The 13614-nt window shown below is 44.5% G+C and overlaps 1 protein-coding gene across 1 annotated transcript in view; it reads right to left on the minus strand.

Annotated features, from left to right (window-relative positions):
• The window catches only part of USH2A (usherin), a 605447-nt gene that overhangs the window by 28429 nt on the left and 563404 nt on the right, over positions 1–13614 (minus strand). Inside the window, exons 62-63 of the mRNA XM_045536030.1 lie at positions 11279–12795; positions 8254–8575 (exon numbers count right to left, since the gene is read on the minus strand). Of these exons, the coding sequence (XP_045391986.1) occupies positions 8254–8575; positions 11279–12795 (1839 nt within the window). The remainder of the gene's footprint in view (positions 1–8253; positions 8576–11278; positions 12796–13614) is intronic.

Genomic DNA, 13614 nt, shown 5'->3' on the forward strand with positions numbered 1-13614 from the left:
ACCGAAGTTGCAGGTGACTTGGGGGAGCCTTTATTTTCACGGTCATCGCCCTGCACAGGAGCCGTTTATGAAGAGCCATGAAGGCAGGTTGGAATGACACGCCATCTACGTTCGGTTGGAGAAAATTCTGCTGTGTTTAACATTTTATTTCCAGCAAATAAGCTTCTAACACGGAGACAGAAGGATCAATATCAGCTTAAGTGAAATATAAATCTGGGTTGCATCTGCACGAGGGTGAGAACCAACCCATCTTTAGAGGAATAACTGTCTCAAAGGCACCATAAAGACTGCCAACAATAAGAGCATAAGAATAGAGTCCTAAGGGATGCCAGGGTAGACAGAGCAAGAACAGAAAGAACTAGAGCATGTTCCTGAATGTGCTCACGCGTATGGGTAGAAATGATCTCCCACGGGAACAAAAGGCCTGATGCCAAAACCTGATTCTGCCCCTGGCCTAGTGGCAGACTTCAGCTTTCTATTCATGGAAATGTCCCGATGGCCTTCAGTGTAAGCTGCGTACTCGGGCCCTAAAGTTTTAGAACAAATACATTGCTTGAGTCAGACAATATCAATAAATCATTTAAAACCTTGAGCTGTGGGAGTTGGGGGTGGAAGGAAGCTTAGTTCTTGTGGGAGAAACTAACCAAACAAAAGCCTCCATGCTGGTCAGAAATACGTTAGTGAGATTAATACCTAATTAAATGCAAGTCCAAAACCAAACAGAAAACATGCTCAATACGTTTTCTCTAAATGTGATATGGAAAACACTTAGGAAAGGGACAGGGTAAGGGTGATAGCAACAGAAAACAAACAAGATGAAGCAAGTAGCTAGTCACAGAAAAGTGGAATCAGACGATCAGCGGTGGGAGGAGTTTTAGTTTTAAGTATGTGGGCAAATTATTCTTTTCTGAGAAGAAAGGTGACAAGGACAAGGAAGGTTGAACTCCCTCCTGGAAGGGGTGTCACATCTTCAGAGCCCATTGTGCTCCTGATTACAGATTTTTGTATTCTAACATTTTGTTAATAACTCCTGGATCCAGACAAAAGAATTCTCTTAATAACTTGGCTCTTTTCCAGCCTGGAAGGAAGTACTGGTATTTGGAAGTGGGGACTTTGGGAAGTATTTAATAATAAGATCACACAGGGTAGAGCCCACATGAATGGGATCAGTCCCCTTATAAGGAGAAAGACACTAGAGGGCTCTCCCTCTCTGCCCCTACCCTGGCCTCATCTTTATTTTCTTCTCCTTCTTCTACCTGCCACGAGGATACAAGGAGAAGAAGGTTACCTGCAGATCAGGAAAGGGGCCCTTGCCAGACACCAAATCTGCAGATGCCTTGACCTTGGACTTCCTGGCCTTCAGAACTGTGAGAAATAAGTGTCTGTCGTGGAAGCCACCCAGTCTGTGATACTCTGTTGTAACAGCCCGAACTAAGACAATGAGGATAGGGCCAAAGAAGTGAATTTGCTCAAGGATCGAGAGACAGTGACAGAAGGACTAGAAGCTGCTGGCCCTTCTCCTTCCCCCTTCTAACTCCTCACCCCCAATTTGGCAGCTTTTGTGGGGAGCTTGGCCTAGGGCTGGCCTCCACAGTACCCTCTGCAGTCTCCAGGCAGCTGCCCTTGGCAGGAACAGCGAGGATCCCCTTCTGTGTCCCCTTCACAGCCCTTCCTTCCATCCTCTTGCTGGGGAGCAGTGCTGGTGTTAGGAAGCAGCAGGCTGCCATCCTGCACGGGCCCCCGCAGCGCGAGCCCTAAGATCAGACTCCCAGGCCAGTGAGTCACAGGGTTTCCTCTAAGGCTGACTCGCTGCTTCTCAGTCACCCAGTCACGAGGCACCAGAAGCCTGCAGAGGCCCTGAGTGCGTATGGGCGTGTATTGCAAAAATCTGTCAAAGTGGGGAAGTTTCAGGAAAACTAATTAAGTCACTGACAGCATGATTCAGTGGAAGGGGGAGCCGTGGCAGGCCCTGGCGAATCCGTGGTGAGTCATTGCCTTGAGCAAGAGTATGAATATGAATGCACAATTACTGAGAGCGACTCATTAGCCTCTGCTCACTCCCAGAAGGTAAAAATGGAACCGTCTTCTGGAGTAGACTCACACCCAGGGCCCTCTCGAAGCCTGTGGGAAGACTACTGTCTTAATTTGCTTGCTCAACAATTAAGACTTCCCCACATAGAATTTGGAGGCTTATACTGTATACATTAGCATAGCCCAATTACGAAACGGTTGAAGACAGAAATCAATATTGCCCATGAAAAAAATCATATTGGATTTGTAAATATTCTGTGGCACAGCAAGCTGGCAGTTTCCGTTTAAGTAAAAGATCTGTGCACTGGAAGAATTTCATTTACTATAGATGCAGCTCATCTATGTACGAAACACACATTGACAGAGTTGCCTGAGAATTGAGAAGTTTTGGTAAACTAAATTGTATTTGAAATTCACAAAGAAGGTTTGCTTTCTAATGGGACCCTGAACTGAATCACTCTGCAAAGCCACCCATCCATCCCTGTGAAATATAAGAAAAAGCACTTCCTAACTTTTTTGACTCATATTTCAGATCTTACCGGTTTTACTAAAGCGAATCCTTTAGAGTTTGACGCTACAGAATCCCAGAATTCTCGAAGTTGTGCTGAAATGACTCAAACTAGAAAATTCCCCTGTTTCAAATGATGGCAAATGTTACTCGTACCACCAAAGACCAGGCCTCCCAAGTCAAAAAAACAAAAGAAAATAAAGCAACAATGATAACAAAATCCATGAGGAAGAGTAAAATAAATTATTTGATTGAGACATGAACTTCCCAGATAATATATTCTGTCCCCCTCTCTAGCTTCATCCGAAAACAACGGGACTCTTCTTTTGCCATGGATAGACTGTGGTCAACAGGCTGGTGAATCATCAGTTGTCATCATGTAAATGAGGCAGTTGTGGGGAGCTGGCTCCACTGATTTAGGTGGTCAGTTTGTGACAGTTTAGGACAGAGAGTCTCAACCCTGGCTGCACATTAGAATCACCTAGGAATCACCTGGGAACCGCATAGATGCCCAAATCCATCCCAGAATCAAACTTACAGGAGGATGGAACCTGGGCATCAGCATCTAGAATGTTGTTAAAGTTCCCCAGGTGATTCTCATATGCAGTCAAGACCTAGAACCACTGTTTTAGGAAACCACCACTTGAAAATGGGGCTTAAAGCAGCACAGCAACAATGTCACACCCTCTGGGGGAGTATTTCTCAAAAATGTGGGTTGGAGACCTTCCAGGCTGCTTGTTAAAAATACAGATCGCTGGAGTCCCTCCCCACAGCCCTCCCCACCAGGAATCTGCACTTTGAACATGCTCTTAGGTCATCCCAGTATTATAAACACTGGGACCACCACCTCTAAGGCATTCAATATTGAGGTCTGTCTTAGAAAACTTAGAAGGTGCTTTTGCTATCACATGGATGTTGCCCACCTTCAAATGAGCTAGTTACCTCCCAAGCTGGTTGTGTGAGGTGAGTGACGTTTGCTGGTCCTTGCCCTTCCATGGTTTTCTGTACTGAGTGGTTCCCCTCTCTGCAAGCATCTAGATATTTCCTAACCTTCCTACCCACCAGAACTTATTCATACTGTATCCTTTTCCGTCGCTGGCTAACTGATGGAACGAATTAATTTAGACTAGAGAAAACTGTCTCGTTCATCCCCCATAAATAAACTTTAGCAGCTGTCTTCAAGGCCTTCAATCACAAGCAGAAATGAGCGCCATGATGTAGGGCAGTGTAGGAGGGTGTGGGGAGCCGCCTCTGATGCTGTCAGGGGATGTCATGTGGATGGCAACCTGCCCAATACACATCGTCACGACCCGTCTGATTAACAGTTTCACAGCTCTGGGAAGTTTCTCAGTTCTTTTGTTTTCATCCCCTACAAATATCTCATTACCTCAAAAATCCAATCCTCTGCATAAGGGTCAAATCATTGTCAGATGCTGGGTAAACAGATGTGCACAAGACAATGAAGGTGTTTTCTCTAAGGCAACTTGAAGATGACGTAGCCCTCGAGTGGACCGGAGAGCAACGCAATTCATATCAAACACAAAATGCTCTTTTGCGAAAGAAAAATTCTTTTAGCACATAATTTCCGAAATGACTTCTGCAGGATTACTCAGGGTCCGTATCGATTTAGCATTTACACAGGCTAAATAAATCCAATATTCTAGTTTAGTTATGTCAGCATTTAACCTATGCTTTTCAAAATATCATTTTCCTTAAGAACTGGGTCTTTGGCCTGATAAGTTAGATTTTTTTCCCCCCTACATTGTACCTTTATGTTGTAACTACATGGGATTAGCTAATAAATGCGAATTTAAGGAGAAGGAACATAACACAGAGCTGAGAGTAACAGTTACAAAAGAGAGCCTAGCCTGAGGGTCTTAACTTGCCTTCCCTCTGAAATGTGGGTCCCTTGGTTCCCAGTTGTCCTTAGATCCTGGTGAAAAATCTCACTAGATACAAGACACACGCTCTGAGCTTACCATTCCTTAGAAAACTGAGATGAGACTTCTACAGATCATGTGACCAGTATTTAACCCAATGACACGACACAATACCAAATGTATTTGGTATCCATGGGTCATTTAGTTTTAGCTATTAGGTTGGTGCAAAAGTAATTGCGGTTTCAGACCGTGAATTTTATACTAAATCATTATAACTAGGCTCAAACACATCTTTATTAATCAAAATGGGAACCATTACAATCAACACATTTTTTGCCAATGAGAAATAAATTTGTTTATCCCTGTGGTGTAAAAATCCGTGCTTTGGGATTTGATGAACTCTTGGAAAGCATTTTCTGCATCCAGGGTTTCAGTTCTTATTTTCCTTCAGGGATACCCAGAATTCGTATGTTAGTTTGTTTCTCATAGTCCCATATGTTTCTAAGTGATTGTTCCACCTTTTTTGTTCTCTTCTCTGCCTATTTAAATGTCTGGGTTAGCTCGACAGCCTTGTCTTCAAGCTCTGAGAGTCTTTATTCTGCCTGGTTTAGTCTGTTGCTGATGCTTTCTGCTGTGCTTTGAAATTCCCTCAATGACTCTGTTATATCCTTCCTTATGTTGTCTAACTCTTTAGTGACTTTTTCATTAATTTCTAGAAAATTTTTTGTCTTCTTTTTGCTGGTTTTCAACTTTCACTTCAATTCCATTCATCTTATTTGCCATCCACATTCTGCATTCCATTTCTGTCATTTCAACAGTTTCCTTGTAGTTTGGGTTCACCACTGTGGCTCCATTGTGGTCCCTTGGGGGTGTCGATCTGTTTTTAGTTTTCATGTTGCCGGGGTTCTTTTGCTGGTTTCTTCTCATCTGAAACCTCTTTTCTTGACTCAGGGCTAATAGATTTGCAGGGCACCTATTCTTGGCTGGGAACTCTCCTGCTTAATGAAAAGAAGGGGAAGTCCCTAAATGGTGCTTCCCGCCCCCCCTTTCTCTGGAATGTTGACATGGCAGGGGAGGGGTGTGTGCACTAGAAGCCTGTAGTGCAGCTGTTCTGATTTGATCTGTCCATCTGCAATTGCCTCTGTTCAAGCCTGTTCTGAATGCTATTTGTGCTCGGTGTTAGGCTGTTCACCAGACAGTTGTAGGATGATCAAGTTGGGAGCTGGGCAAGACCCTCTTCACTCAGGCAGGTGTTGTGGGGATCGCTCTGCCCAGGGTCTCCCCACAGAGGTGACAGTGGCAGCGGGGTGAGGCTATACAGTCAGGGGTCATGAGTTCCCGGGCTGTGGGCATTTACTCGAACCAGGTCCCAGAGTACTGGCGGCTTGAGGCTGGGGGTCTCTGGCAGAGCATTGGAGTTTGGAGCAGTTCTGCCCACCCTGCAGCAGTGGTGGAGGATCTGGGGTGGGGTCCTGGGGTCTAGGTGCAGTGCTGGAATCTCGGGGTGGCGTCCTGGGCCTGGTAGGAGCTCTGGTGATGCAGAGGTGGAGCCTTGGGCTCTGGCATGTGACCCTCAGAGCCGAGACTGGGGAGGAGCCAGAAGCAGGGCTTCTGAGCAGAGCCTCAGAGCTGGGAGCAGGGCTGTGGGAACAGCAGGGCCCATCTGACCTGGAGGTAGTGTCAGGGCTGAGCAGGCAGCAGGCAGTTGGGACCTGTAGGGCGGGGTCAGGGCCAAGCTGGTGGCACCTGTTCCACAGGCTCAGGGACTGGATTCCAAGTCATATGGGTGGAGGTCAGTTCCAGTGGCCCAGGGACCATGGACTTCTCCCTGTATCCCCCAGGACCTACTGAAGCACTTGCCCAAAGCCTCCCAGGTTGTAGCCCATAGCACCCCACTCAATTCCCGTATTGCACTGTTGGGGAGAGGTGCTTGGCTTCCAGTCACCGGGTATAGCTTAGAGGAGGCTCCCCTTGGTCTGCTCCCTCGCCAGCCTGGTAGGGGCAGTGTGAAGGCTGCAGCTGAAAAGCTGAGTCCCATGCTTTCAGGTCCTGTGCACCTGAGAGCCCAGGATGGCTTTAGCTGCTGCTCAACCCCCACTGCACCTGTTGTCTGGTGCAATGGCTCTGCACAGACTCCAGGCAGGTCTCTGATCTGTGGCAGCAAAGAGAGCCCTCTCACAACTCGGCCACAGCACCCGCAGAGTGAGCATGATGCCCCAGCGCTCTATCCTGCTAATCTTCCCCATGCATACACTTTGATATGATCAAGTGTATCACCCTGTCACCTTTTTTATTTTCCACACCGATTATCCCACGCTGCTTCTTTGCAGTTTCACAATGTTCCTTCCAAGAATAGCCATCCGTAGGTAGGTAGGCACCTGCTTCCTATTTACTCTTCTTTTCTTGGAAGCTGCAGGTTCCTGGGCTGCTTCTAATCTGCCATTTCCTCCCCTTCTCTCAGGTCTGTTTAGATTGGGTATTGTTGCCAAATGAGCGTATCAAAGCAAGAAAAAAAAACTTGTTTTTGAGAGATTTTTAGATTTGGAATTGCAAATAAGGGACTATGGATTTATATCTGAGTATTTCTCCGAACCATTCAAGAATCTATTTATATTTTTAATTCTTACTAACTTCATTGGGTAATTTGTCCCATACATTATTGGCCTAAAATATATTCCTTTCATGCTTAAAAGGTCACCTCTAACCATTACACTCATTGATTGGGTTACGTCATTTCTGGTAACTTAGTGATATTATTTATTTCAGGTTATGATAAGCTTTTTAAGGCTCAGTTTCCTTTTTCAGAAGATTTCTCCTGGCACTGTGCCTGGCACTTAGTGTTTACATCCATCAGCAAGCTTCCTTTGGCTGCAAGTAAGAGGAACTGGTTTTGGCTTAAGCAAGAGGGAATTGATCGGGAGCATATGGAATTAAAAGAACAGTTGAAGAACCGTTCTTGGAAATAGCAGGGGAAAAAAAAACTTTTAGCGTGAGGTTGGGGATAGCTTATCGGAACTTCTCACCTCCACCTTTTAAAATTCCGAGTCACTCTGCTGAGGATCAAGCCCCAGGCAAATCTGAGGGGCTGAGCGTGGCTCAGGTGCCCACCACTTGGTTAGGCGACAGCCTGACACATTGATTGACACTCCCACCAAGACTGAGCAAAGGGTGGGGGGAACCATTCCCCCCCAGGACAGAGGATTGCTATTACAAGTAGAATGCAAATGGATTCGGACGGCAAAACAAAACAAACCCAACAGAAGTCCTCTATAGATTTCAAAACACTTTCAGAATAGTATTATTAATTCTTGGCTTTTTAGGAATATGCAAAGTCCTATTTTTTAGGCCACCCTCCCACAAACCTTACTTCACCCCCATGTGCAGGTCAGTTGCATTCCTCTACACTTTTCCCAGTGCTGTGCATCTTTCTGGAGCATAGAGGCTAGAGATGTCTGCTATTCTATTTTACTTTACCTTGGTACAATTAATGAGTTATTTTCAAAGGGATCTTTTAACAAGAGCATCTCCTACCAAGGCAACATTGACAAAAGGAATCTTAATGGTCAAAACCACTTCGTTAACACATGCAAATACTTTACCTGGAATCTATTGCATAATGAAAACAACATGGATCAAAAACCAAGAAAATGAAAAAAGCAAATGAATATGTTTTTTTCCTCCCTCATTTATAGCTTAATTTTTTTTCCGAGGATATTATTGCCCTCCTGAAAACCCCACATTTCTTTAAGTGGCTTTCAAATTGCAAGCAAGTTTTACAGGCAGGTTGATGGTGTACACAATCAGCTTGAATTGTTGATAACGCACATTTCTTACCTGATACTCATACTCTGTGAAAGGCCATAGTTCCAAATCTGTAAAAGAGCTTGAGCTTCCATTATAGATTAGCACTGGATTGGATTGTCCAGGTTGAGGTGCTATGTGTCTTCTATATAATTCATAATGTAAAACTTTTCCATTGGGCTGAACTGGTCCTGTCCACCAAAGGGAAACAGTGGGCCGGAATCCTCCCGGAGCCATCCGTACCTCTAGGTGTGGAGGAGGCTGCATCAGAGGAGCAATCTCGGAAGTCTGCCCGGATGCCCATTCACTGGATGCACATCCCAGGGTGGTGCAGGCTTGAATTCGTACTTCGTACCTTCAAGACACAAGCAGAAATTATCGCTTAAATCAGAAAAATAGATTTTCATGGGAAGACTCTTTAACAGACCCAATGTTTTCAAAAAAAAAAAAAAGAGAGAGAGAGAGAGAAGTTTACATTTATTCTTATCTATAGCTAACTCTTAAAGAATAACAAAATCATATTTCCGTAGAAATTTTAGAACACTTTAAATCCTCCTGGCTTTCTACACTCCAGAAAAAAAATCCTCATCTGCTTGAAAGAAGTGAGCATAATTCTTCCCCTAAACAGGAAAGTATGGAATAAATAAATTCTCAAGATTCTTTCCAGCATGGAAATTCTGATACTCTGCAGAATTACTTAACACAGTGATGAAGAATGCAGACCTCGGGGAGTATGAACCGGTTCTCAGCAGCCCTGGACTCCTCCTACCTTTGATTTCCCCAGGACTATTTCCAGGTCAAGAAGGAACATCCTGGAGTTAAGGTTTCAGTGGTAATAAATCCCCTCACCTGATACCTGACATCTTAGAACAGGCTCTCTTACACCACACGAAGACCTTTTGGGGCCAAAGTTAACCCAACTACACACTAGATTATCAATCATGAAGACACCTTATCACCATCCAGTTAAACTCAACCAATCAATTATGTTTTGCCTCATAGCTGGTCCCTGCCACTTGGAAAGGTCTATTTACATAGCAGGGATTTTTCTCTTCCAACAAATGAGATTTTTGTGAGTATTAAGTGCCCATGGCTGCAAATGAGCACTTTTTCATCTGTTCTCATGCACCACTGATTTTATGGCACCCCTATTTTTTCCTCAAGCACCGAGCTACCTTTATTTCTCCCCTTATTTCTTTTGGTTCTAGCCTTTTCCTCTTCTATTTCCTACCTTCCCTCTTTGCTCCTCTAAATCACTGGTTTCTGTTCTCTTGCTTTCTTTCTCTTTCACCTTTTTTCCATTGTGACTTCTCTCATTCCCCTTTTCTTCTCCCCCTCCCTCTCCCTCACACTCATCTCCACCATGGTGGGGCTCCCTGTTTGCTGGTGATCAAATCCATAGCTGGGTATGGCAGATCTGACTTGTAAGCAATTCTGTGAAGTCAATTTTGACTTTCCACATAGACAGTATTCATATTCTGGGTTATCTGTGACAGTTTTAAAATTCCGGGTAAGATTCCTTCTGCTATTTAGGACAATCCCAGGCTACTTCTTTCTACTGACCAGCTGGGGGTGCCCAAAGGAAAACACATGAATTTGCAATATTCAACAAACAAGAACCTGCTAAAAAACAAAAACCAAAAGAAAAAAAAAACTACTATATGAACCCTAACTTCATATGGAAGTGACACTCTCTTTTACGTCAGTGTCACTTCTAGATTCAATTCGAGTGGATCATGAAGAGACTTCACTTATATCCTTACGTACTGTTGCTAAGTTTATGAGATACACTTTTTTTCCCCCCCAGCCCAGAAAAAGTGTTCCTCTCATATCTGGAAAACTGTTTTCTTCTCTGGAAATCTTTTTGAATAAGTTTTTTCAAAGGGGAGAAAATTGACATGATTTTTAAAACTTGCAGGTACAGTCAGGTAAAGAGGAAGCCAGTACAAAATGTACAGCTCTGCAGCTACCATGGGCCCTTTTTATGCCCTGAATGAGAGTAAGATGAAAGCCAACTCACATAGCGTGTGGATTAGCAATGGACGATACCTGAGCAAGTTTTAATTACTGTTTAATATTTAATACGACCCTAAATAATTGTCATGAGTAGATGCAGAAGACCATGAATGTTTCATTTAAACAGCACTATATATCAGAGATAATTATAGGAGGGATCTAATCTACACATCAGTAGATTACAATAATAGCTGAATTTTATCTATGGTAGCTGGAAATCAACACTTTTGCAGCCTTTAATGTTTTTAAGTGATTCTGTTCATTTTACTAAATTTTAAGCATAAAAATGTCTTTTATTACTCTTTTCCCTGGGGATGAAAGTTACTTAAAATGTGCTGGGGAAAAGTGCCAAGCAATTTTTTAAGCTACGGGCAAGATTCCTTTGTGTGGACAGCAGCTCATTTCCATGCGTGTCACAGAGCCCAGACGGAACCGCTGGGGAGATATGGGCTGGCAAAGTGACACTGTCCTGAGACACCACGAGATCAGAGCTGAGGGAGTCCTGAAGGGGGTGAGGAAATGGAGTCAGAGAAGCCTTGTTATCTCTGGAAGAAGTGCTGGATTTGATAAGAAGGGCTCTCTCCCAAACAAATTTTGGTTTAGTCCAACTCTGGCTGGTAATAGCTCTCATTGGTTGGCACTTTTTTGTACTTCACAATAATACCTCCTTTTTTTCACAGTCTGGGTCAGACAACCCTATTGGGGTTCTCAGAACGGTCCTGGGGCCTTCATGTTTCCAGGAAGACTAGACTTAGGGAATGGCCCCATCTCTGGACTACTTGTTCCAGACATCATGGTGAATTGCAACCTCCCTGAACCACTGACTCTCAAAACATCACCTGCAAGAATTCTGCTCTCCAGAGGATATGCAAGCAGGCTTTGGTCGGATGAGGATGTGCTTCATCAACCGTGGATGGTTACGTGGATGGAGGTTGGGGATATCAAACATCTTCCTTTTAGAATCTTCACTAGAACTCACTGGGGGCTCACACAACAGAAAGGCCAGGGGCTGCTCTCAGAAAACCCAGACTTGGCTACCTACCTGTGAAATGGCTTCAGCTGGTTCACTATGAGTGACTGTGTACCAAAAGAATCATGAGTTGTGTTTATGTGTATGATTTTTGTTTCTCTTTCAAACAGCTCACGGATGAAGAGGGTATAGTTGATGATAACGCCATTTGTCCTCACTGGGGAATCCCAGTTCACTAAGATCTCCCAAGGGCCCTTGGCCTGCAATTTTGGAGGCTCCATCCCTGAGGGTGCTGAGGGGTTGGTTTGCTCTTTGACAAGTGGACTCAAAATACCCCCTTGGCTGTTGTTGGCCGTCACTGTGTAGCCATACTCCACTCCTGGGGTGAGGGTAAAATCATGATAGCGAGTTTCCAGGCCAGTGTATACAATGGTTCCATCCCTCCTAAGTTCATAACTTCTGATCTGGCCATTTGGGTTTCTTGGAGGCTTCCAGGTGATTTCTATTGATTCTGAGCCTGTGACTAGCAATGTTGGGGAGTCCATGTTCTCTGGTGGGGCCTCCATCGTCCAGGCAGATTTTGACTTACTAACTGTGCAACCTCCATTTGTGCAGGCTACAAGGGAAAAATTATACTGGGTATAGGGCTGCAGGTGGGAAGCCAACAGGGACAGGCCCTGTCCAGCAAAAGATTCCTTACCATCATATCTAAGCAAGTATTTAGTGATCTTCCCATTTTGACTTGATGGTGGTGACCAAGATACATTTATCTGAGTGGCACTGATGGCCCAGAGATCTGGAGGGCTGACTCCTGTTGGAGCAGCTTCCGGAGTTGTGATGCTGGTGGGTTTGCTGGTGGAGCAGCCGCCACCGGTGCAGGCTAGGACTGCGTAGCTGTAGGTGGAAAAGGGAAGCAGCTCTTCGTCAGTATAATTGAAAGTCACAGCATCAAAGCTGAAAGGATAGAGCATTCCATTTCTTTGAAGCTTGTAAGACTGGATAATGCCATTAGACTGTTCCGGTGGGAACCAGGAAATCAGCAGTTTTGGGGGATTCATAGATACATAGGATATCTCAGGTGCGGAGAGACCTTCTGGAGGTGCTTGCAACGTCCTTACCACATTCCAAGAGCTACAGGTACGCCCAGCTGAATTCCAAGTATAGATTTTATATTCACACTGCGTCCATGGCTGCAAACCTGTGTCGTTATACAGAAATGTATCCCTTTCAGTATCATATTCTATGAAAACAATTTCCTCCTCGGCCTGGATTGTCTGATTCCCCCAAGCTTTGCCCTCGAAGCATCTGCGAATCACTTCATAGCGAGTTATTTTTCCATTTGGGTTAACAGGCTCCGACCAGCTCAGCTCAACGCTGGTGGCCTCCACAGACTGGATCGTGGGAGGCAACTGCGAGTCTGGAGGGGCTTCATCTGTCCACAGGGGCTGGGGCGCTGTGTGTGCACAGCCCGCCCGGGTGCACGCCTCCAGGGTCAGGGTGTACAGAGAGAAAGGATCCAGGCGGCGGAAGAGAAACTGACGATTCAGGCCAGTGTACTCCAGGGCGCCGTCGCTGAAGATGTTGTATGTCTGCAGGAAGAGAAGCAAAGGGAGTAACGCGTGGCAAACAATTTCTTGGTGCGGCTACTTAGCTCCTTTAGTCTCCACCTCGCTCCACCCCACCCGGCTGCCACTCACTTGTTCCTCATCTTGATGACCCTAATCCGGAAGAAGCATTCTGATCGGAACTTGGGGAATGTGATCTTTTCTAGTTAATGTAAGATCCACAGGAAGAGAACCGATGTTTTCCTTTGCCTTTTTTTTTTTTTTTTAAAGTTTGGGCAATATGCAAGCATTTATCTAAAAGCTAAGGGCTATTGGACCTGATTCTTTGACTTAAATAGTTCTCATGGGATTTCTCCTATTTTTATTTTTTTTTTAAAGTAGGGACTAGTTCGTAGACACTAAGTGCTTGTGATGTCATTCTGACTAGGCCAAGCAGGGCCTATCTATGTTGTCTATCTTTGGCATTTGCTGGCAAATGGAATCATAATGCCTAATCGTTTGCTGTTACAGGGGGCCAGGGCTGAGAGAGAGAGAGAGAGAGAGAGAGAGAGAGAGAGAGAGAGAGAAGGCACACAGGCACGTATATATTATGCATAAGTACAAATATACATATATACATATGTGTGTGTGTGTATATATATATATATATATATATATATATATAAACTTTGATGAGGAGGAGATGAAAAAAAATGCTCTGTTTTCTCTTGCAGCCCACAGAAGCATTGATTGCTGCTTTGGGGCAAAGTATTCTTTTGTTCTAGGAAAAACCATCTGAATGCTCATTATACAGTACAAATGTAGAGCAAGTTTTCATCCCTGTATTATTCATTGATCTTTTGG

Source organism: Lemur catta, chromosome 23 (assembly GCF_020740605.2).
Source record: "Lemur catta isolate mLemCat1 chromosome 23, mLemCat1.pri, whole genome shotgun sequence".
Lineage (NCBI taxonomy): Eukaryota > Metazoa > Chordata > Mammalia > Primates > Lemuridae > Lemur > Lemur catta.